The sequence below is a fragment of the Haliaeetus albicilla genome, chromosome 8, assembly GCF_947461875.1.
Source record: "Haliaeetus albicilla chromosome 8, bHalAlb1.1, whole genome shotgun sequence".
Lineage (NCBI taxonomy): Eukaryota > Metazoa > Chordata > Aves > Accipitriformes > Accipitridae > Haliaeetus > Haliaeetus albicilla.
Window position 1 is genome coordinate 4512903 of NC_091490.1, and position 26153 is coordinate 4539055.

Consider the following 26153-nt stretch of genomic DNA (forward strand, 5'->3'; position numbering starts at 1 on the left):
AAAAATATTTAAACAAAAACCTGGGAGGAGAAGGGAGGAGACAAAGGAAAGGGAGAGGACCAAAGAAAGAAAAATGGCAAAAAAGGAAAAGCTGTATTTTTCAGACAGTGTACGCTTGGGTGTTGGCTTTTTTAAAGTATAAGGGAAGAAAAATCACATGCAGCTCATATGCAAACTGTGTGAGAAATGTGGAGCAATGCTCTGCTGATATTGTTAGACTGAGGTAGTGGTTGGGAGGGATGGCAAGGGACCTGCCTCCCCACTCGTGCCTGCTGACCTGCATGACCGAAGCTGCATGAGGAAAACGAATGAGGCAAAAAGTAAAAGCCCCTCTCGGGCCACTTTTCTTCTGCTGCTGCTGAGGATCCAGAACTATTCAACGGCATGCCTGGGACTGAATCACAGACAAACAATCTTTTCTATTACCATAAAAATGACAAATAAGTAATAGTCACAGCCTGTAAACACAAGACTCAAATTAAACAGAGTTCTAAGTGGTACACTGTAACTGGAAGCAGGAACCTACTCTTATTAGAGCCGGCTCAGCCTAAAGAGTATCAGATGTTACTCGGGCCTTAGAAGGCCTGAGACATAAACTATGTGTGTAAGAGAAAAAGAAGTCAAATGACTCATGACAGAGTTTGTTTTAATATAAATGACTTTCTCTGTCTCTTTGCTTTTAAAGACTTGCCATTTTCCGATCTTGAACAGCTAACCTAGGCAGCTGGCTTCCTTAGCCAGTGTCCTTCCTTTTGTGTATAAAATGCTGGCATTTACAAACTCATATCCCTCTGGCTAAGGGAGGGCGGTTTATTTTAGCACTGTGATCAATGCCATCACAAATCTTTCCTCTTCCAGTCCAAGAACACTGGCACAGCCCAGTCAGTGCTGTGTGGCTGTGCTGTACCCATAAAACAGAGGATACACCACAACACTTTACTGAAGTCCTACAAGCCTTGAGAGTAGACCTGAGGGAGCAGCACTGAATGAGCCACAAGCTCATCCCCTCTTTGCTTTTTATTACGTGAGGACACAGGTAAGGGACTGCGATACAGAAAGAGCATGGAAAGAGAGAGAGAAAACAAAAGAAGAGGAATAAGATGAAATAAGAGTGGGAGTAGGGAGAGGGAGATGGCAGGGATATTGGGGATTTACTGCCAAAAAAGAAAAGCCCCATTCTCCACCACACCTATCTTCTTTCTCATGTTTCTTTTATTCTCTTTCCATGCCAGTCCTGTGGTTCTTCTCTGGGATGAGTGGAACTTCCATGTCCAGAAAGCCACAAGTTTGGCATTTTGCATCTTATGGCAAATGTGCTGGCTAGCCAGTGTTTCTACAGGGACAAAGTTATACAAAGCAAATGAAAAGCAAAGCTTGGTCTCCCTTTCATGCAATGCAAGAATCATCCCTTAGATGGGACTATTGCAAAATTAAACAACCTTACAACCAGGACCAGTAAATAATGAGTAATGTGCTTGTATATACAAAGCTTTTATACCAACCAGTCAAAGAACGTGAGGATAGCTCATCACAAAAAGACCCCATTTATCAGAAGGGCTTCAAACAGCTTAGCATCTTCAGGGCCATTACTCATCTCTTTCACCTAAGCTAAGTGCCAGCTTCCAACCTAGAAGCTAACACATATCCAATTTATCTGCTGTAAGGCACTCAAACTTCCCTCAGTCTAGTCTAAAGATACAGGATTCAATACCTAAACTACTTAAAGTTAACAGATACTAGTGATTTCATGACAGCAGATAGGAAGACACTAGTCTGGGAAAATTAGGCAAAAATCAAGTCTTACCAGGCATTCTGAAAGCAAAAGGAGTCTGACAGAAGGCTGCTAGACTCAGCAACGTTTTGCTGAATATATCCAAGGCGTTTAACTCAGTTCTGAGCTACAGGGCTGGGCAACAAAGGGACTTTCCAAATGCGACACATTATCATCCTCCACCCCACAATTTTGGGAGGGGGAGCTTGGGCTTGGTGATGGTACAGCCCTCCACACATACTCTTGTTGAGGAGAGATTCTTCAGAGGAGAAAATTTTTATGAGAAATTGGTTTATTTTCCAGAGTGTTTTCTCTTGGAAGGTCCTCTGTGCTTCCAGAGCTCCAAAAGATGTGACATGGTGAGATCTAACCACTCCGCTCTGCTCAGCGAGGAGTGCAGTGCACATCCCTTTACACTGTTCCTTGACAAAATGATGTGCTCCCATCAGAGCTTCCACACCCACACTCCTCCCTAAAATTTCTACCTGGTAAAGGACTATCTGGAAGCTGTGCAGAAAACAGCAACTTACAGCAGGTGCTCACACAAACAGACTCTACATGGGTCAAAATACATTTACGTACGGAAGGTTAGTAATGCTTTGGTGAATGCAACTCCTAAGAGTACTACACATTGAGTACATGGCCTATAAATCATTCTCAGCTGAAAAGTGCACTTGTGAAAGATGACAATGCAACTCACTTTCACTGTTTATACACACTTGTAAGGCCCAGCAAGATATGGGCACAGCGGTTCTCCTTATTCATGTTGTTCTAATGTTTTCCAACCCTCATCTGGAGGAGTATCTGTGCAAAAATCAGCAACTTATGCTTTTCCATGCCCGCTTGGTGGTTAGCCTTTCTGCCTAGATTTCCCTCAAGAGTGACAATTATGGTCTTGCTAATAATTAGGTGAACACTTGTCCCAGCAAAAACAGAACAGAGCCATGAAGCAATTTCATATGGATTCTCTCTACATGTCACTGTCCCAATTTCTAGTATCAAACGGTGCCCCAGAAATGTGTGAAAAGTTGCTTCAAAACAAGAAAGCAAGCAAGAGTTGGGAATGGTTGTTATATGTCTGTATCTAAGAAACCAAGGAAACAAGAACCTATGACTTAGCTGAACAAAGAAAGGAGAACGGGAACTGGATTCCAATTCTGAGAATGAGGAAAGCCAGTATGCTAATAAAGCAACCGCCTTCTATTGCTAATAAAACTAATAAAGGTTACGGGATCTCTCCTCTACCATTTCAGATCCATGATTATATGAAAGGGAATAAAGAAAAATGTCTTTACTGTTAACCACAATAAAATTAAATGTATTAGAAATGCCTAGATAATAAACAGAGTCTTGTTAAACCATACAAACAGGGCAAATTTTGAGAAACAAACCCCTCTAGACATCTTTAGGAGAAAGGACAACATAGTATATGTAAGTTATAAAACTTTTTCAAATATAGAGTGGCAAAAGTATGTCCTGGTGGTACAAACTACTGGCATCAAATCCCACAACTAAGTGATCATAACGTCCTTCAAAAAAATTATTGTGAAAAAACCTCAAGCATTTCAGACAGCTAGCGCTGTGACTCTACATGCTTGTGCTTTGCCACAGAACAGTCTGATCCCCTGCGCTGACATAGCAAGAGTGCAAATCCCAGATGGAAAATTAATCTCACAATGTAGCCAGATTGAGTTTCCAATTCTCCAGTGCATAACTTGAAGGTTGTTCTGCTCAGCTACTGAAGAGGTGAGGGCAGAGAGACTTTAACTTGTTTGACATCCCGAACATCATTTAAGCAAGGCAAGCTCTGAAAAGGAACTTATTGGCTACTGACAGTTACAAAGGATCCATGGTATCCTCCTTTGTACTCATCCTTCCTATAAAATATTGCTATCACACTTTTCCCTGCTTAAATGGCCTGGACAGAAGGGGAGTCCAAGGTCCAAATGACTTCAGCTATGTCTCTGGGTATGTGGGTACAATCTGTCCTTAAAATAGAAAGGAGATGGATCACAGTACATTTTAAAGAATGTATCTATCTACTATAAAGACACATTTATGGTTTCCTCATATTTATGGCTTTCCTCAAGAAAAGACAGGGCCAGCAAGCTAGAAAAACCGTAACATTGTGATACTATTAAACTACCTCTACAAGCTGATCTTAGCCTTAGTTTGCTTGAAAAAAAAAATCAACTAATTGTACATCTCCTTAGACAAACTCCACCATGGTCATTTCATGGTTTGTTACAAAAATATGCAGCAGCAGAACCTGAACTATTCTAGGCAGCATATTTTCTCCTGCTTGCCAGGTCTTGGGCTTACTGACAGATGAGAAGCATACCATTGGTTTAGTAAGAGTCTCAACTTCTGCAGATTAACAAAACAGTAAATCTTATTCTTTGCCAACATCAGCTGATGTGAGTTTATTAAAAGCTAAAAGCCATGACGATATACGTGTTGAGCCTACAGACAGAAGAGGTTACATTTACATACATATGGTTGCTTCTAACACGGTAATCGGGTTATGTGCATGCCAGATACAGAACTCAGGTGAAGTCAATGGAGCTATGCCAATGAGCAAGGCCAGCTACACCTTCAGCATAAAGACAGAGGATTAAATAGATTTGTTTGGTCATTCGAGCCTCTAAGAGGTCTTTATTACCTTTTCAGTCCATCTTCATAAATGTGAAAAATAAGTAATAAAATCTTTATCACCACTCTCAGCCAGAACTAATAAACAGGTAAGTCACATTGATATCCCAACACACAGTGCCTCATCTCCTTCCACTGATGTCCAAATAAAAGGCCACGTTTCATTTCATTAGTGTGGTATTTCATTAAACCACCTACTTTTAGAAAAATAATACGGCCATATCTTTAAGTCCTGGATTTCTGAGATTGTTGCCTCCAACGTTAGTATTTCTGTGCCAAACACTCAGCTAACGTGAATGGGTAGTTCTGTTATAGCCAATATATTACACTGACTTACTGCAGCTGCCTTTCCTTATCATTAAAGAGTTACTGAGAAATTCCAAATCTGAACATTTGTGTACTGGCTGACATTTAAAATGGACCATGCTAAGTTTCCACAAAAGGACAGCACTTAACAAAAGACACCGCCTTTGTGTCCTATTACCTATAGCACCCACAACTTGGTTCTGAATGGGTAATAATATGAACCAACTGCAAGAGCTCTAATAGCATTTATCATTTCAAGATGCGTCATCTACCAGTGAACTGTGTGTCAGATTCCTGTTTGGGCTCTGATCCAGTAAAGTACTTCAGCACATGGGCAGTCCTGCTTATCTTCAACTGAGCTTCTTGCCTACTTGAAAGTTAGATGATGTACCTAAGTGCTTGATTGGATCAGGGCACTGGAGTAAACTGGTGTCACTCCTCTGAAATCCTGGAGCAATACTGATTTACATTAACTGAGAATTTTGCATTATGATTATGGACTAAGATCATCTGTCATTTCAGTAGCTATATGACCTGCTACAACAAACTTTGACATTTTCTTAGACAAGTTTTTACCTGTAATAATTTCAAGTGATATAAACCAACTACAAATCATCTAATGTGACAATGAACCAAACACTACTGTACAGCATGTACTGATCTGATAATACATCAAATGTATGACAACATATAGCATTAGACTTTGCACTCCACCAAGAACATTTAACAGCAACAGAGTTATTTCTCTCAACTCCAATATAAAAGGCAGCCAGCAGGATGATATCAAATGATGGCAGCTCTGCTTCTCCTAAAAGGACCTTGGGGACTCCAAGGAGATTTGTGTATCTGCACTTCCAACAGCATAGCAATGTGGAAATGTTAAAGTTAGTAAAGCAAACAGTCCTCAAATGAGAAGGGCAACAGATGTCAACCAGTATCACATGTCAGTAAACAGCAACAAGACAGAGGGTACTTTTCTTAGCACTTTTGTGAAAGCATCGTGCTATCAGCTACAGCCACATCTCAGCTGTTTGACTAAGTAGTAGTGCTTGTATGTGTGATTTAACTCCCACCAAGAGAGGATTTCCAACTATAGGGAAATACTGTCCACTGAAGCCAGCTGAAAGAAAGTAAGAAATGCTTCTGCGTATTTATTGCGGCTTGAAAAGTGAAAAAAAAATAAAAAAAAAAAATCACACTCTCAAAGTGATTGAAAGCTCATTCTGTGCTTGGCAGAGACAGACAAGCATTTATATTTCTCAGCTTTAATACAGAAGGATCATCCTTAGGGCAAAAGAGTAGTTGTGATTCATCCGTTTTTTTTACCCTTACTGCAAAGGCTTCTGACAGTAAGGCCAAAATATGCTAACTAAAAAGGCACTCTTTGTACAATAAACACTAGGCCACAAGGAACTGGACAGTGGCCATCAAATCACTGCCTTTTAATTTTTCTCTCTCATCTATATTTCTCTAAAGATTTCTGGTAAGAAGGCAGCTGACTCTATACAAAAGCCAGAGGCATTGCCAGTATCTTGGTGGTTTCATGCATGCCATATTGAATCTAACTTTATTACACAAGAGAAAAAAACCCTTTCAATTAGGCAAAGATGTATTTCAGTGTCAAAACACCAAGCAAAGAGGTAAAGGGATAGAGTTCTTCTACTGCTGAGTCACTGCTTTGAGTCCACAGCCATTGAACATCTTAGCTGCTTACATGGAAAACAGTTTGGTTCTCAGCAAGCAGTAGAGTCCACATCATGAACTGTCCATGACATCCCTTCACAACTTTGCTGCCAGTCATAAGTGAGAGAACAAAAAATGAATGGACTATGAAGATTCAGCTCTTTTCACCATTAGAATACTCTCTCTAACAGTAGATACATAAGCTATGCACTGAAATTTAAAGTCATTTTTTTAACGGAGCACATGTCCTGTCAATTGAGACTGATCATATACAATCCAGGAAGGAATTTTTTAATAAATCACTTAGATGAAGAGGCCATACCCAGCCAATACACTACTCAGAAAAGCAAGAGCTGTTACCTAGCTTTGCCCAAGGATGGTATCCACTACAACTTGGGCTCAAACTCTACAGGTACAAATCTGGAGCTTTTGAAGAGAAGGAAGGCAAGATCACAGCACCTTAAAACACTCCTTGTGTACAGCATGGTGCCTAAGAACAACCATCTCCTTCCTCTGCCTTTCCAAAATCCTCTGATTAAGGGAACAGGAGAAAAAAAAAACCATCCCAACACGGCAGGAAGGCTTTTACTAAAAGGTGCATTAATTGGGTAAGGCAAGCCAACGAAATGATTAACTCGCTGCTCTCCTTCAATATTATGTTTACACAAGTTGATTATAGCACTTAATTACTAATTCACCCTGCTCAAAACCAAGAGTGCTTTAAATTTTTAATGAGATGAGGGAAGGCAACATTCCCTAACTCAACAGGGAGAAGTCATTTTATTTCCTCTTTTGATTTCCCAAGTTATTACCATTTCTAAGGAAAAAACTATCCCCTCCCTGATCTGTCACTTGGTTCTTGCTTTTGAAAATATGGAAATCAAGAAGACGCTTGTATTAATTTCAATCCATGACCTGACAGGTAATGCTTTGGAAGAGGAATAGAGGATCGGATCATCAACTGAAGCACATCCATTGAAATAAGTGGAACAAAATTACACCAGAGACTGCCTGATCCAGAAATGGAAATAGCCTAATCCCCTCCAGTTTGTCAGCAGAAATGTTGAATATGGCCCAGTACTATTTATGGGTGTTCTTAAGACATGTTGTCTATACACAATTGCCAGTTGGTCCATTACCAAGGCTGTGGACTAACCGTTGCACTGAAGAACTTGTTCACATTCATGACAGTCTGTAACATTTTCATTGTTAAGAGGCGGATACACAGCATATCTCATGTTCTTCCTGGCTGATCTATATAAAACTTGTGTTTTCTGTGGGTTTTGCTTTTGATTTTATCCTCTATGCTATATCACCCAACAACTTCCTTAGTCAACGGAGAGGAGATGTCCATTAAATTAAGCATAACCAAGCAGTGCACAAACAAAACTTGTCTGAGTTCCTTTAGTACAAAGTTGTAAGTGAATCATTTCCCCTGCACCATCATAACTTTAAACTCCCGTTTGCAATATATCTCCCTCATAGTTATGGACTCTATGCCTGTTATCTTGAAGGTGAGCCAGGTGACCCTGATCCACATAGCTTCTAGGGCTGCTTCCAGGGCTGTAAATTGTACCTACGGGGTACTTCAGTTGCTCAGCTGCTACGGCTGCTAAATAATTCAGCTAATCCACATTAGGTAATTACCTAACACCTCTTTCTATAGAATCCGGCTAATTTTTATATAACTCCAATCTGCTTTATAAAAACAATGAAAAAGCTTTTCCCTATCTTTTTGCAGGATATACCACCAACTTGCATAACAACCAAAACAAAGAAAAGACTACACCTCCCTTAAAAGTCAATTTTATACCTGAAAAATCTTGTAGTCATGTAGACTCTTAATTTCTGGCTCAATGTTTTACACCAGAAATGATTACTGAAAGCTGATTACAGAAAGTTATCAGTAAAATGTATTATAGTAAATCATAGAAACTTTCCTCTCTTCCATATCAGCCAGTAACAATGACCTACATTAAGACAGCAAATCCAAAATAAATCTGGTAATCTGGTTTCATACAGGTAATTTTATTAATTGCTTTAATATGCAATTAAGGAATAGTCAGTGGGCTGCAGGATTTTATAAGGCAATAATCCTGTTCCCTGGTGTACAGCTTTGTCCCAAAGAGTAGGCTATCCAAAAAAAAAAAAAAAAAAAAAAAAGAGCTGGATGACTGCCAAATCAAACAGCACCTTCTTCCCATTTTCAATTACATACAAGTGAGGCAGAGTAACGAGGATATACTGGAAACTTTGACATTTATTTATTGAACATTTTTACTGAGAAGGAATTGCTGGCTTGCTAAACCGGAAACTATATTTTTACTACAGAAACAATCACATAGAAAACCAGGATCCTGCTGCTCAGCATGAAAGGAATGGCTAGAACCAATAAATTGACCCATCTAAGCCAGCAACGTTAAGGTTATTTCATTCAATGCAGCACGCATTTAAAAAACCAAAAATACAGTGTATATTTCAAAAATCCTTATGTCATACTATTTTACACAGCACTGTCTTCTGTGACCCAGCCAGGTTGTGTTACAGCTCATAGGCACAACAATCAAGAAACAACAAAACCACTAGAAGAAAAAGGGTGTAGCATTTGTAGGGGCAAATTAAAAGATAACCCAAGTTGCAAGAAGAACTTCAGATTTTCTCCCCTTTCCAGAGATTCTAGAGACTAAATAACCAACAGATGAAATGTGGAAGAACTCACCATACTGCATGTTCTTTTTTCTTTTAGGATAGACCAATTGTTTTAATTCAGTTTTACCACAGAGGAGAAAAATGCAGGGAGAGTAAATGAAGAGGAAAATAGGGAAGTCAACGTTCTTTGAAGCAACAACATATGGTGACCAGGCAGGAGAGATGGAGGTTATAAATCTTTCCTTGATAGAATTACCTAAAGATGAAATTGCAGCTTCAGGGGGCTTGAGCTTTAAACCACACTAGATTCTAGCAAATTAACCTGTATGGTTACAAATTTTGCAATAACCTTCATTTCCAATGCTTCTTTGTAAAGGCTCAGCATACTGAGAATTTTGGTACCAATACAGATGTGGTCAATAGAAAGCATGAAAACCTTTATTCCACAAATCACTCAAAATACAAATAAAAAGATATGAAAATTAAGAATTAGAACAAAATGCTGCATCCTGCAAATAGTCACTGTTGTAGTATAGAAAGGGAAAAGAGACAGCAGGTACACTGGCGCTTGGTTCTTTGTGAAAAGAAACTTATTTAGGAATACCAAAGGATAGAGGAAAAGCTCTTTAGTGTTCCAGCCACTATGACCAACTGCCCAAGAAAGCAAAGGGTGAGAATCCTGTTGTCTCATGTACACTTCTGACTGGGTTCATCATACAGCGATATGTAGGTAAGTAAGGTGCCTGTCCTTGGAAAAAACATCCTCCAGTGTGTCTCTGAAGCAGATACTTCCCCATTTCCAGATCCCAATGACGGAATGCCACAGGACTAGGCATCAGGATAGTACAGGAGTATGAGAGTAACAGCAACCACCACAGCCACATACTTTACCCCTAAGGAAATACCATCCAAATCCAATGCATTTCTTAACCATTAAGCTAAATAAAGCCTAACTCTAATTACTGTATAAGGTTACTATAGAGTCAGGTCTTCCCTAGAAGACCCATCTCTTCTTTCCTGTCTTGAAAACTGATGCCCTGGTAGACTTTAAGGATCTTGTCTGTGTGTCCAGATTTTCAGAGTGAAGAGCAGATTGCCGGAGCCGTGGATCTGACTTGGTTGCCCCATGCCCCAAACCCCTACATTGACGGAATGCACGAGCAGGTCAACTCATACATGTAATGCAGGTTACAACCCCAAAGCACCAGATTTAGCACGCAGACACAAGAACAGCCCTGCTCCGTAGGCTCACCAGCTCCCTGAAGCATCACTCAACCGTGCACATACTACACAGCACACATGCACGTACTTCCATACGACATTCCCTAGCAGAAGCCTGGCAGCACTACTGCTACTGTTATCACTAGTGGGTTTCACGTGCCTGTTCAGCAACCAGTCCTTTTGTCAGCAGAGCATGTTGAAGCTGGACTAAGATTACCAGAAGTGATTTTGAAGAATCCTGGCTTTGGGTGCTATTTCCAAGCTGTCCTAAAGATGCTCGAGTTTTAGAAAACGGAGAACAGCCAACCCATGAAAACCAGATAGCATTTAAATGTTTTGATTTTGACATTGAGTGGAAATGTCCAAAAATCATTCTGAGAAATGTGACCAGTCACTGGGACAAATACAGTAAAAATTCCCCTTCAAACAACCATAGACATAAGGAAAGAGGTTATTGGTAAAAAACCCTCAATTTTCTCCTTTACTATTAGACTGAGCAAACAAAGAGCTTTGGAAAGCACAATAATTAAGCATAAACCATCTATTAGAGGACAGGTAATAACCTCTGTTATTTGCAAAGAGTAAAACAATGCTGAATGTTTGCAGCAGCACCTCTAAGAAAGGTTTGTTTTGGAAGATGTGTTAGAAAAATAAATTTAAGAGAAGGTTATTGAACTGCAATGCTAGATATGCATTTACGCCTCCCCAACCCCCAAAACACATTTATTCAGTTTCTCGTTTCTTGATCCCATGTAGCTGAATTGTTTTTAAAGTATTTTCACATTATCTAACATATTTGCTCCATGATACAACTGGTATTGCCACAGGTGGGACCTCTTTGATGACAACCTTCTGAACACACACAAAGCCAAAACACTTAGAGGGTGGTTTCTTCACACTGCAGATATGTTGTGGCATCCTGGATAGGATTCAGGGCCTCACCTGGCTCCCAGTGATCACCACAGGCAGTATGATGGAAAGAAACATGCTACAAATGCCCAGTGGGATGTATAATAGCAGTAGTTTCCAAACTACTTTCCCCTTTTCTGTTTCAGAGATATCCCAGGGAAGCCCATGGGCTTGACCTGTAACTCAGTGAAACAAAAGGAAACTCCTGCTGACCAGCAAAGCCCTTGGAACCAGACCTTGCACAAACAGCTGCTGAAGCACTGGAAAAGGCAGAGGCTGCGTCTGGGAAACCAGACTCCTTATGCAGTGCTGAGGCACCGGACTGCAATTTGTATTTATTCTTTTTCTTTATGTGCTTGTGTTAACTTACTTGATTCAAGCAGAAATGGGAAGGGAGCATAAGGAGTCATGAAGTCCGGCTCCTGACAGTCACAGGTAAGCCCTTAGGAGAAGTTTACTCCAGGAAGACCCACAGAACCTGCACTGTATTTATGACAAGCCAAAAACCATTCCAAAGAGGCCAGTACCTCCTGACATATCATAACAGTAAAAGAGCACACACTTTTAAAATTAAAAAGTCTGTGACATGGCTGGTTCAAAGGATCTAGTTTCACTCAGTAAGATTTTTGAAGGAGTGTGCTATGCAGGCTGACATATATGTACCTATGTATAAAATATACATATCTGTTCTGACATTATTGAATATGCTTCTGAAATATTTTTATATATAAGGGCAGGGTTAAAAACTGAAGGTAAATGAATACACCGAAACTGTATAAAAACACATCACAGAAAATTTTGCAGCATTAGATTTTTCTAATGGTTATGAAGACAGACTTAATCAGTTTTGAGATGTTCAGTTATTGCATAGTAGTGGAAAACATCTTAAACTTGGAATGAAATATCTATGTATTTGAAGGCAGAAGATTAACAAAAGAGTAAGAATTAAATATGAGGTCCTGTCACCAAAAGTTGCTACTGAAATTACATTTATCAAAACAAGTTCTCCTTACAAGCACTAGAATTATTAAATACATATATATATATAGTACTTATATATTTGTTGCAATAGGATTAATTTTAATGGAAAAATTCTTATGAAACTGCTCTTCCTGCTAACTTACATAGCACTGCAGAATATTCACATTTCAAAATTTCACATTTGGAAAAATGCCAAACACGGCCCAGTTCCTTAGCTTATGTTGAGCTCTTTATTGATTCCAGTAGAACTGCATCAATTTAACTAGGTTAAGAAGCTGACCTCCTTATTCAGAAAATGCATTCAGATAAGTTTTTGTGCAAAATTTCATCTACAAATACCTGCACCTGATGTTATTAGAACGAAAAGTGTATCTAGGGAGTGTCCTGATAAATAATTTTGTCCAACTGGATGCAGTGTACTGTTTAGTGTCCTTGTGTAGCATGAGGAGAGGACACGTCTTATACTAGTGGAATTGCCAGGTAGGAAAACAGATATGATTTTGGGTATTCAGACCCTTCTTTGGGTTTCTGTATACTACTGTTGTTTATGTAAATGCAGCTAAGTCATGCTTTGGCTGATCCACTGAACATAAAAGCCTTACTGCTACTTTTACAACTGTTAATGGATTGAAATAACATGAATAAACATGAAGTTCCATCCTCATTATTGACTCTGCATTCACTGTGGGCAAGACAAGAGGTATAGGTGTGTCATTTTTTACTGCATAAATAGTGCTATGTTGTTTCTTATGTTTAACATTCCTTAATACGAAGGAAGGAAAGTAGGACAAATATAACTGAGATGAAAGTGTGACCTTCTTGCAGGATCAGAGCCTTGCCAAATTCCCTCTTTTGTCTATAAAATTATATGGCCTAACTTCATAGACAGCAGCTTCTACCTGCATGTCCCTACAGTCAAAAGACAAATAATCTTCAATACACCTAAATAACATAGGGAGTTAAAAAGAGGGTGGAGAGAAAGCGATGCTGGCTCTCGTCCGGCTGTGCAGAAGGTACAAACTTTTCCACTTGAATTAAAGTCTGTGCATGGTGCCAAATGTCAAAGTGTAAAAAACGCATTAAAACTGTAAAAAAAAAAAAAAAATAAAATCAGGTACTGCATACCTGTATAGACACAAAATCCCCAGAAGCACAAGCTCCAAGAATAGCAGCACCCACCAAAACAGACTCCACTTCTTTGGACAGGACAACAGGCTTGCCTATACAAGAAAAAGCCATGCGTCTGTTAGGAAGAATATAGCAGTACTGCACTAGCGGCACAATAAATAATTAAAGCAAAAAAGACAAAGAAAAAAGGAATCAAAAAGGACTAAACCATGTTCACAACTCTGTTCAGAGCTACAGTCTACTGTAGATTAATGTAAATCTCTCTGCTTTGTGGTTCCAGGCTCCAAGAAAAATGCAGAATTTAAATAAAACAATTTCAGCAAAATATTAATGCAGAACATAAAGTATACAAAGAACAAACCCCCAGACACTGGCTATTTATCTCAAAGGGCTTGGTATAAACCTGTTACCCACACCCTCCAAACCCACGTGCCTATTAAAAGTTGACCTCGAGGGGAAAACAGGGTGGTATCCTTTTTGTTTCTTTTGCAACGAACAAAAAAAAGATTGTTTGTGTTTGTTTTTAAATATATAGACAACAAAGCCAGTCTGGTTTTGCTGGGAGACATGAAAATATGACTAGCAAACGTTCACAAGCTAGGTATGAAATAATAAGAGAAATCTTGTCTTCCAAATTGTGCGAGATACTCCACAACAATATTAAAACACTGAAAAAACAAACAAACAAACAAACAAACAAACTCAATATCTATTCTGAAGTAGGATTAAAAATTATTGTTTCATCACCCATGGGTACTATCATGAACATACTTTCCCTCACTTCACACAAAGTTTTCTAAGACCTGTACTACTAGTGTAAAAACAGCAGGAAAAAGACTAATAAACAAATAAAAAATTGGCCTGCTTTCTTAATTCTCCTTAAAAATCTAAAACAATAGCGTAAGTCTAAATACTTTTCTAGCTGTACTTCAGATGCTTATCCTCACTAAGCCAAAAAATTTAATATTCCTACAGTATTTGGCATGTGTCTAAACTTCCATTACTGAGATAATTTCATTCAATGAATGATGATGCAAACACCGTGGTGGGAGGAGGGCTTCCTTCTGTGAATAGCTTCAATGATATTATGCCCCAAAAAATGCTGCTCCTGAGAGCCAACTGTAAGATTAGAAGGAGCTGAAATTTGGAGGAAGATCTGAAGTGAGCCATGAACAACTCCTATGGAGGAAAAGGCAAATACACACTTTTCAAAATGAGAAATACAATTATTAATATGAGAAAAAATTATTGATACAAAGCAAATTCACCTTGCACCCCAGGCATCCAGTTTCATTATGCTAACCTTTCCCTGTTCCACCAGCGTAAAGCTCCTTACAACCATCTTTCAGTGAGTGACATAAAGGTGCCACAGTGGTCTTTACGCCATTTCCTCCTACAGTTAGCAGAGGCAGAGTGACGGGGAAAGAAAGCTGATACAGTGGGACCTTGTTTTTGACTGCTGGAGTGACTACTAACAGTGAACGAGCATAATTACAGCATCCCTTAAATTTCTCTGACCAGACAAATCCACCTTGAAAACATTAGTGTAGGATCAATCACCTGAGCATTCCTCTGGTTCAGATGGACCACAGCTCAGGACTTGGGACAACTTAGAACAGAAAATCTAAAACTCGAGCTTACAGCTACACGGCTCTTTGCCAGGCCTTGAAGCAGTAAGCAATTTTCAGCATGCTCTAAAATTTACTGCACATTTCCCGCATCATCAGAGTGAATACAGAATTCTTACCAGGCAAACAAAAAGATCAAGATACTTTTTAAGTGGCCTGCGAAATTATCTATTGGATGTCTGCATGGCTGAGTCATGGGCATTTGCAGCTAACAATAATATATTCAGATTTTTTTCTTTTCGGGAAAGAATGGGGGATTGATTCTGGAATGTTAGTTATTTTATCTGATAGGCTCTAATGAGTTCAACATAACCAAGAGCATTTCAGTTAGATGAACTCTGACATCCCTTGTCAGTCATTGATTTTACAAATGGGGGAGAACTCCAGACTGCAAAAAGGCCTTTTTGTACTGAATTGTACTTGGCCATTAGTTACAGTCAAAGAACTTCTGATTACATTTTAATCAGAATACCTTTTCACAGATCTTTTATTTTACACATCATGAGCCAGCATCCCAACTCTACACATAGCTGAAATTCACCTAAAACATTTGAGTTATATAAGGAAAGGCACAGACTTGACAACAGCATTTTTTCACAAACAGAAAGTGTCACTTTGACTACAATGTATTTAGTGAATTTTAAGGTCAACAGGCATTATGCTTTTTGTTTCTCCATTTCTGTTTTCATCTCAGGTAAGTACATAAGGCATATTTTCATCTTCCCTGCTGCATCAAGGTTATGAAGTGTGGTTTGATGTTAGAGCAAGTCAGATCTCCGGACCAAATGCCCCAAATCTGAGCCTTAAACTTTATTCATGACAGCTCAACTGGTCTTAATCGGAAATACACTCAAACCACAAATCATTCAAAGTTTCTCTGAAGTCTTTTACGCTAAATTTTGTTATTTTTTAAAGTATATTCAACTGACTCACAGGTGTGCTAAGATGTCCCACACACACAGGCTTAAAGGAGACCAAAAATACCACACAAGCCTGAGACCTCCTCTTGTAATGAACCACATACCCAGGACCTTCCACCCATCCGGAATTCTACAAAGCCAAATGCAACACCATGCAGCAGCAGCAAGGATCCAGAAATTGTCCCCTAAACCATATTAATGATACAGACATGGAAGCAATTCAGAAAAGAATTGTTCTATATAATGGATACAGTGCCCAGCATGAGCAGGAAGCGTCAGAAGTCCAACAGAATTCAAAGAGGAAGAAGCTAATAGAGGTTTTAGTAAAACACATCTTATACAAACCATGCTCACAAAATGTAGTGGGCATTATCCTCTTCCAACTAGTGGCTTGTAATCTGACTGAATGGAATCATTTTTATGGAACTTTTAGAATAATTTTTAAAAATCTGATAGCGAGAAACATCTCTGACATGTAATTTATACACACTGGTTTTAAAAATTCCATGCAAGGTTTTTATATTTATTCTATTGCACTTCCTTAAAAAACCTGTAAGTCTGAGATCTGCAGATTGGAAATCATGCTGAAGGTCTCTCCCGAAGCCCATTTTCTAACAATATGAAGTATGGAGCTTTGTTTGCACCGCATCTCTGCGTTATTCAAATGTCTTTAAATTTCAGGAAATTCAGTCTTGCAGGAAGTAACATTTCATTACACACTTTTTGGCCAACCAGCAAAATAGAGTTCTATATAAAGAAAGTATTTATTTTTCCAAAGACAAAGTATTTAGCCACCTAAAATAAAGTAGTTTACACTTTTTTCCCCACACTTCCTCTAACTTACCAGTAATGTCAGCGTGCATCTGCACAAAGAGAGGGTTCTTGCTCAGCCCACCGCACAGAAACAGCGTGTTGATATGATGCCCTGCAGCCTGCATAGTTTCCAAAATATGTCTTGTTCCTAACTTCAAAAAGGGGGGGGGAACAAAACAGATGAGCACAGAAGAGCAGCCACATGAACAGATCTTAAAGCACAATTTGCTAAAAAGAATATTACTACTAACTGCCCCTACCAGTAACCTGAGGGCTGGGAACAGACCTGCAGGGGTATGGCCTCTGCTTAGCTTCCAGCCAGTAACAGGCATTGTAATTAAGAACTAGAAAAATCAAACAGATGGCACAAAGAATTGGGAAGTACTTGGGCACAGCATATTGCAGTAAACATCCTGGGGCTGGATGAAGAAGTGAAGACATACCAGTACACAATAACACAGGGAAATGGGGCTTTCGGGGAAGTACCAACAAGGGTGAAGACAGGGATTATGAGAAGACACAGAAATGGGCACCAGGAAAAACTGATGGCAGTGATAAGCAGCTGTTTGTGACCAAGTGCAGCAGAGTACGGAAAACATTTCCAGATCTGGAACTAAAACCTATGTGGCAAAGACATCCCCACCAAAAACTTCTATTTACTTTGTATAACAGCATCTGAAAATCACTCTCAGTAAAGAGATTTCAATTCTGAAGCCAAATAGCAGAACACAACAAAAAAAGGAGCAGATAAAAAACTGTATTTTCTGTCTTTTCAGCAAAAAGGAAAACCTGAAGAATTTTGTATTGGCTGAACTATTTCTCTTGGCCTTTGCCCTATGCAAAATAAAATGTTCCATTTCATGCCGGGATTAATTGAAACATCTAAAATGTAGGCATATTTTTATACTTTTCATTTACAGTCTCCATTCTGAGAAACTCAAATTAGAACAGCTCAGAGTTCCGCTCTGCGAATGATGAAAGCAAATGCTTTGCCATTTTAAAAAAATCATTTCTCTTTTTGTTTGCTTTGCTTGCCTCCAACTACTCACTGAAGTCAACCTTCTCTCTCTGTCCTCTTGCAAGAACATTTTCCATTTCTTTGACAAACTATTTGTCTAAAAATAATTCCCAGCTCTTTATAATACCTTGGAAGTTAATTTTGAAGCTCAGACTTGACAAAATGCCCAATTCAAGCCAAAATTTTGCCCAAGCTGACTCTTTGTAGGTAGATTCCCCACAAAACACAACCTGGTTGAAGTTTTCACTAACTGTCATTTAAGTCTTCTTTATGCTATGCTGCAAGTTCATTAAGAGGTCTGCAGCCTGCAATAAACCCCTCTTCAAATAAAAGCTACTGAAAATTGAAGCTAGCAGAGTTTCATCAGACTGGAGACGTTTTACTATGAATGACTGGCACCACTCTGGATAGGCCTTCAAATGTATTTTGGTTTTTCAGGCAAGCGGTTATGAGGAACTTTAGCAGCCGCAACACCAGCTGACTAAATCCATCGCTTCCCTATTGACACAGAGGGCTAATTTCCAAATCACACAGCCACCATTTTAATTATGGAAAAATAAACTGCTCTAAAAAGAGTCTGTCTCCTCAGAACGGGCTTGACGGCCACAATTATATCTCTGATCATGTTCTCATCCGTCTAACTGTTGCATCGCATTTTGCAATGAATAGTTAAAAGGATATTCTCTTTCACTACTTCTGAAATTCAAATTTATTAACAACTTCTCTCACAACATACACACGTCAAAGACCCTGAGAAAGAACATGCTGTGAAAATTATTTTGTGTTTACCTGCCTGGAAAATTGTATTCACATAGCAATTTAAATTAAAGCCAGACTTATTTCATTGTGGGTGGGGGGGAACTAATTTAATCCTGGATTGGAGAAAATGCAAATTGAGGGGCTTCAAATGCAAATTTTATATAAAAAGAAAAAAGCGTCTCCTGCTGAAAAGAAAACTAGAGATTAACATTCTGTGGGCAGGCCTACACTTTTTACAAGATTTTTCCTTAGGTTTAAAGTCTATCTTGCACCCATTGAAGACAGCTAATGGTACAGGATTGGGGCTGTCCTGAACGAGAACTGTTTTCTTCAACAAAAGTGAAGCTAGAATTGGGAGTGATGGAGTATGAGAGGAAAATTAAATTTCCTAGGTACCACATTAGCGGTTAGTAAATACAGCAAGTCAAAAACAAGCCTGCTCTGACTACTTTTTAGTTACTGTTTCAATAGCTTTTTAAGAATTTCCGTTAACTTACAATGAAAGGTACAGTATGGCCTTTTTATATTAAATCTCACAATCAGTGCAACTAGCTATCAAAAAGATATGCAGATGCTGAATTTAGCGTTCAGCACAGCAGTTGCATTTTACAATAAAATTTGAGTTGTATCATATAATGAGATAATAGGTGACTTTCCCAGGATTTCCAGCAGAGAACGTTTCCACTTCGTTAGCACGATACAATAACAGAGCACCTGTTCGATACTGGAAAGTTTCTTTCAGGGGGCAGTATCAGTCGCTGGCATTGTTTAAACTCTCCTAAACATTCTTATTTAAATGGTGGGATTACACTGAAGCATCAGGTACAACCAAGCTACATTCATCTTAAAAAGGATTAAAACTCACAACAATGAATTCCAGGCTGGGGTTAAGTTCTCATTATTTGCTGAAGAGGGAGGGTTAACACATAAGATGTACAATTCACAGTAAATTTACAGCAGCCGCCCACCCTCTATATCCCAGATGGCTGACCCAGCCTAGCAAAGTTGTTGTTTAACCAGTAGAGGAGTTTGGAAGTTTTCCAACTGAACAGAGTTTTGTCAGGAAAACTCCCCAATTCATCAAACTGTTAATGTTTTGCAAAAACACCTCAAGTTCAACAAACTTTAGGGGAAAAAAAAAAATCAGAAAAAGGATGTCAAAGGAATGCCAATTTCAGTCACCAATGCCTGGGGATAGCACACCCCATTGAAAATACCCTGCACCAGGGTTTCAAAACAACTTCTTTGACCCAGGTTGTCACTTCAAAATAGAACTTCTTGTGAACTGGAAATCCTGGGTTCCAGAGAAAATTAGGGCAGAAACAAAAGTATTCCAATAAAATTACCCATCTGTGCACGTTAGCACACATCGAGGACATTTTCATAAAGACAGCCCCGCTGCTTTAACAGAAACACAGCCACAGGTTGGAAATGCTACGCACGAGACAACTGCTTGCCTTGCAGCAGGGAAACCGAGGGAGGAGTGAGATCTGGTCTGTTCGGTCTGTAGCGTTATGAACTGAATCACAGACCCACTCCAACTCGCTGTGGTACAGAGTTCTGACTCATCTAACAAGCAAGCAGGGGAAATCCATGGATTTAGGAACAATCTGAAGTTGAGGCATTTTAGGGGAGTGCAAGTTCCTTCACACAACTGCCAAAGCTTTTTTTTTCCACTCTCTCAGCTTCCCTCTAGACAGCCCATGATGTTAACGCTGCCCCATATAGTATCAGCCTCTTTCCTCACATCTGCACTAGAGGCAAAATCTCCATTTACAGAATTGCAATAAGGAGAAAACTTTTTAGGGGAACATTTTCTCCACAGTCTGTGTCGATTATCCTACAGTAGGGAGTAGTCACCAATGTGTGACAAGGGTAAACAATATCTTGCTCCTTTAAGAAGTCCATTAAGTGAATTCATCTATTATTAGAAATCTGTTTAGCAGAAGGGAATGATCAGTCTGCCACAGAACATGAGACAATTCATTTATTCTTTTATGCACTTAAAATGGCTTACAGCAATGGCTTGAATCGTGGCCAAGTAGATAAGGGCAAGTTCATCCAGACCCCGAGACAATGTTAGTCCAACAACCTGTGTAAAGATCAAAAAGAAAATGTACAAATCCAGCCAAAGTAAAACTCTATTATTTTCTACGGTTTCTTGTTGTAACAAGTTTTAAGTGCTAATTCTAAGTCCTGCTTTTGTGAGCTGCACACATAATGTTATGTTAAACATGTTATTCCTGATCTGGGGAAGAACCGCATAAATTGTTCTTGTCCTTGCAAAGAAATAAAGAACAAACGGCATATTGTATGGGATTAGAGATAGATTAACTCTGACAGTTTTATGTTATGACTCAGATATTGCTTGTGAATGTATTTAATGTAATAATATGAAAATGCTATTACATAAAAATAACTTTTTAAAAGCATTTCTCCCCCTCCCTTCCAAGCACCCTAACACTGAAACACAATTAATAATTAAAGACTATATCTTAACCTCCTTTACTCTGACATAAATCAATACTGCACTGTAGTTACTCTGGATTAGTATCAGCATAGGCAACAGCTGAATGCAGCCATAACTGTGGCAGAAAAAATGTGTTGCTATTACCAGTATTTGCATACAGCCATCATGCCAAGGAAATTCTGATTCTGCTGCAGCATATAATTCTTTTATAAAATAATACATGTATTATTAGGACCCCCAAATATATGAGCCATCTCTGTTTGGTTTTTTTTTTAATTGTTTCCCTCGTTTGAGGTTTAAAACGTGTTGCAGTGCTTACGCCTACCCTTTCCTATCTCAACCTCAAATACAGCAGATATTGGTGTTGGTGACTAGCTTGAGACACTGACTTCAAGGACAATATGACATTTTGAAGTACATTTTTGCATTAATCACCAGGTATTTTGATATCATCAAATTATACCCTTACAATATTCTTCTGTAATAGTTCTGCACAGTAACTTCCTGGCTTGTGAACTAGCCGATCTACCACCATGAAGTTCAGTGAAGAGAAACATCCAAAAATTTAAAGATGGGCTGAAAACCTCCCCAGCAGAGGTTCTCTGGTCAGCTTCCAAATGCTGCTCTTTCTGGTTCCAGATTGCAACGTTCTGAAAATTTCTTTGTACAGAACACAGTATTTCAACCCCATTAAGTTCCAAAAGTAGCCATTTTAAAACCACAAGCCAGAATCAAATCAGGTTTACCTTTCAACAAAGAGGTATGTAGCACCATGGTTGCATAGTTCCAATCATGAGAGCATCTATGCCCATTTTTAACAATAAGCAGAGGGGCTTTTCAGTTTCTGTTGAAATTTACTACACCGCAACTCTAATACAGCACATTTACTGAACATTTATCTGTTTAAATCAAGCAATCTCTCCTCAATATATTTCATTCCTTTCCCAGATAGGCATACCTAAATTTGTGTTGAAATTCAGTGCAACAGATATGCAAAATTTGGTAGACAGGTGAGTTAACAACAGCAAGTGCTGCTATTCAGTGCTCTGAAATGTAATTCCTAGGAAAGATACTGGGACACACACAACACTCCTCATATTTTTAGAAAATAAATGTGGCTGTAGTGATATCTCAACTACAATAATCCCTGGTTTTCTACTGAAACATTAGCACACTTCAAAATGCAGCAAGAAACCCAAATCCTATGGGACAGTTTAAATAGCTAAGGAGGAGTATGCTCAAAATTGAAAAAAGCTCCTTCCAAGTTTTGGGTTTGGTTTTTTTGGGGTTTTTTTTTTTTTTTTTACCCTGTATTGACCTTTTTGCAAAGACAGGCTGTTTCTTACCATGCCCTTTAGTGTCAGATCTGTTAAGGGAGATCTGTTACCATGGAAATCTGGCCAAACATGTAAATCAACAGTGAGGAAACCCACAGGCAAAGATTTCTTAATCAGATCCAGGTGACTGTTCAAGTATGTATATATACTGTGAGCACTAGAAAAAAAACAAGTTGGAAAAAGAGTGGGGGAGGTTATTCATCAAACATAAAACATTTGTACTACCATCAAATGCAGAAAACTCATCAAAGAATGGCAAATCCCAAATCTAAAACAAAGGGGGAGAAAGGCAAAAACGACTGCTTGCCAAACTCATGGCACTGCAGAGTGCAGGCAGTGGGGATGTCTATCTGCACGTCCATTCGACAGGCCATGTGAATTCCTCAGTTTCGCAGGATGAGGGAAGATAATGGCACTTTGTGGTCTTCAGTTTGTACATTTACTCCTACAGGTCCCTAGACAAGCCAGAGCTGTTTGACATTTTGGGTGCTCCTGATGCTTGTCTCTAACAGAAAGGTGCTGACACTATGAAAGAGAAAGCTAGAGAAAAGAAAGCTGCAAGAGGGGAATAAGGAGGATTCCAGGCAGAAATGAAAATCAAATTCCTTTACAAATGTTTAAAAATTTCTTTGATTAATCAATAGCACTGGACTTACAGCTTTCCTTTTTTAAACCATAATTATTTCAGTATGTGTTATGATTAAAATGCAGCACTAAGGGTGGAGGAGAGAAAGCAAGTGGCTGCTGTTTTAGGGAGGAGGCAAACATGGGCCTAAATATGATTGTATCTAAGTTCAGATACTACACCCAACTCCACAGTATCCAACGGAGTTTTTCCTGGACCAAGAGTAGTCTTAGGACTAATGGTGAATTCTTCAGTGCTTTGGCTTGCAATGACTCTAGTGACATTCCATTTAAAAAATGTTGCAATTATGCTCAGAATATTTTTTCAAACACTCATACTATCATGAACAGATTCATATATATTTTTCAACTCCTCTGAAATCTCCAAGTGGGGCATTTAATTCTAGACATGTGGGTCAATAATAGCATCTAACCCTAATTACAATTGATTAGTCATTGTCTCATCCACTGTAGACCCAAACAGTGATATTCATTTAGCCTCTACATGTATATTCAATTGTGCACTAATGAGGTCCCTAAGGGAATTTGGCATATGCTTTACTAGTTTGACTTCTGACCTGCTAGCAGCTGTATATTTATACTTTGCATTCAACCATTCGGCTGCATGTTTTTTCAATTATACCTTACCATGTGTATGCTATCAGAGGATATCATTCAAAATGAAGTACACTTGGAAGACATTAAAATAACTAATTCACATCATTATTCACGTACTTTAAAATGTACTTTATGTGTCTTCCTGGACCTTAATTATGATAATTTTGAGGTCACAATCATTTTTTTCCCCCTTGTTGTAAAAGCGGCCCTGTTTTCTACATCCCTGAAGACTGCACTAGAAGCAGTACATGCTAAGGACAGAGTCATTTTATTTCCAGTCTAAATCGTGGCTTGACTGTTGGGAAGGAAAAGAAAGGAAAGCTTCACTCAACCACAGACCTACCAGACATCCCAGCTTCTATCTAATCTCCATCCTGCTTGATTACTCTCGCAAGGATTAGCCATTCCTGCAGCTCTGACAGAACACAAGGACCGTACAAAAGAGGCTAAAGTTCAGCCAAATATGCTTAAGACCCTCAAAACCTTGGAATTACAATTTTTTTCCACACCTTTTACTTTTTTTTTGCCTACATATAGATATGGGTTCAAGGCACTACATTTGGACTGAGTGACTGGCAAAATCCTTCAAACACTTGCCAGTTCCAGTTTCTACCATGTGTGTGTTATATGTAGTATTACACTATCAGCTCTCTGGAGCTTTTTCTATTCGGTTCTATGAGAAAGTATCAGTAGCAGCTGGATCTGACTTGCAGAGTTGAGCACAAGCTATTGCTATTAAAAAGGAACCATGTTGAAAGTGGAGAACAAGAAATCAATGCAAGTTTGTCCAGGGTTGTGTTCATATTAGGGACATAACTTCAAAAAGCAACAAAAGGTTGGTATTTAATCTGTTCAGGAATCCTGGAAGATGCCAGCAGGTATCTTTCAGGAAAATAATCTAAAAATTTGAGGTTTCTAAATCTAAAAAAAAGGGCTCTGAAACATCTAGAGGTACAGAGAACTGCCAAATATGATCATTATGTTCTGCTTGGAAGATCCCCAAATTGCTGGTAGATAATGTGTGTGTGTGTCACTTCACTGCTTTTTTTCATCTCTTTAGATGGGGAAATGGCATTGAGAAGTGAAGGAAGGGAAATTCTGTCCTAAAACGTAGTGCTTCACGAAGTGCCAAAGGGCATATAATCTTTGCTGTCAGTTAGACACTTCTTTCCTCCAGAAGATTAGAAACTGTGATTCTACAAAACAGAAGTATTTAAACTTTATAGCATAAATGATCATATTACTTCTTTTTTTTAAAAGTTTCCTATTCTAGTCTACCTATACAGGGTTTAATGTACCAGTGTTGGCTAGATGTCAGACCTACACAATATATAGACTGAAGACCAAAAGTGCTATATACAGAGCAATTTCTGCAACTCACTGAACTGCATGAAAAAACCCAAGGTTTGCTGCCCACAGAGTATGCCTATTAGTTAGGCCAAATGCTAAATTTACAACTGTCCAGACAATCCTCACATAATTCAACCCTCTCCACTTCCAGTAAAAGAAGGGAAAAGAGAACATCGGAATAGTACTGGGAGGGTTGCACAACACTGGTCTTCAGCACAAGTGGTCAGTAGAAGCTGGTTTCTGGCAAGTTTGCCTAAGCCGCTCATGCCCTAACAAGTTACCACAAACTACTGAAACAGTGATAAATGCAGCTTGCAAACTCTTGCTCCTGGTAGAGGCAAAGGAACAGAAGTCTACACAGTAAGCTTCTGAGATCAGCTGCTCAGCAGGCAGTTTGCCATTGCCAAACCTACTTATTATCAGCGTGAGGAGCCTGGGAGAAAGCAAAGATAGGTTTAGGAAGGTAGAAGTAGGTGATAGGCAGCAGCAAGTAAAAGGCACAGATTAGTGACCTCAGATGTTTTTTAATGATCCAGACATGCACGTGCTTTCTGTCACTACAAAACCAGCTTAACTCTTCACAGTGTCACACCTAGCATGGGAAGTAAAGGTAATACGCAATTGCACATGTAAGTATGACATTCTCATTTTGTTTTCTTTCGGTGACCATTTGCAATGGCTGAACAAATTCCTACACCCACACAGAGAATACACTAAACATAATAAACCAGATGCTCTGAAATATTCCACTGAGATTTCCAGGCAAATAATTTACCATCATCACCAACAATCCCCCAAAACAAGACACTATGTTCTTATGAAGTATATGACTTAATGTAAGTAAACACATAATCCAAAGCTTGGGCCAACACTGTTCACTAAAAAAAATGCCTCACACTCATATAGCTACTGCTACTAGTCCGTGTGATAAGGCTGAAGCTCGTGCTCCATGTGTAGGAAGAAATGAAGAAATACGGAGAAAAATTCAGTTCTAATTGCAAAGTTCCTGATTTTTGTTTGTTCAAATCAAACTCTTTAACAAATATGTGAGAATTACAGGGAGAAAGGGGATGGGGGAATTAATAATTGTTTACTAAGTGTAGAGCAATGCAAACACTTCATTAGGAGAGTAATATCTAGAAAGCATTATAAAACCACCATTGAGCAAATTAACTTTATAAAATATTATCATCCTTTTTATAAAATATTATAATCTTTTTTATCAATGCTGTCCTCCACAGTTTTACTAACTGCAGGAGACTCAAATCCAAATTTATGACACCATACACTCAGATAACATGGAGTTCTATTCCCGA

General features: G+C 38.8%; 1 protein-coding gene across 19 annotated transcripts in view; it reads right to left on the reverse strand.

Moving 5' to 3' along the window:
- The window catches only part of FGGY (FGGY carbohydrate kinase domain containing), a 326148-nt gene that overhangs the window by 15911 nt on the left and 284084 nt on the right, over positions 1-26153 (reverse strand). For 14 of the 19 annotated variants that reach the window (XM_069788599.1, XM_069788598.1, XM_069788587.1 and 11 more), the window contains 4 exons: positions 22255-22402; positions 20456-20530; positions 16693-16813; positions 13298-13392 (listed from right to left, as the gene is read on the reverse strand). In XM_069788599.1, the coding sequence (XP_069644700.1) occupies positions 13298-13392; positions 16693-16813; positions 20456-20530; positions 22255-22402 (439 nt within the window). The remainder of the gene's footprint in view (positions 1-13297; positions 13393-16692; positions 16814-20455; positions 20531-22254; positions 22403-26153) is intronic. The other 5 variants (XR_011325679.1, XR_011325680.1, XM_069788603.1 and 2 more) reach the window with 5 other exon arrangements.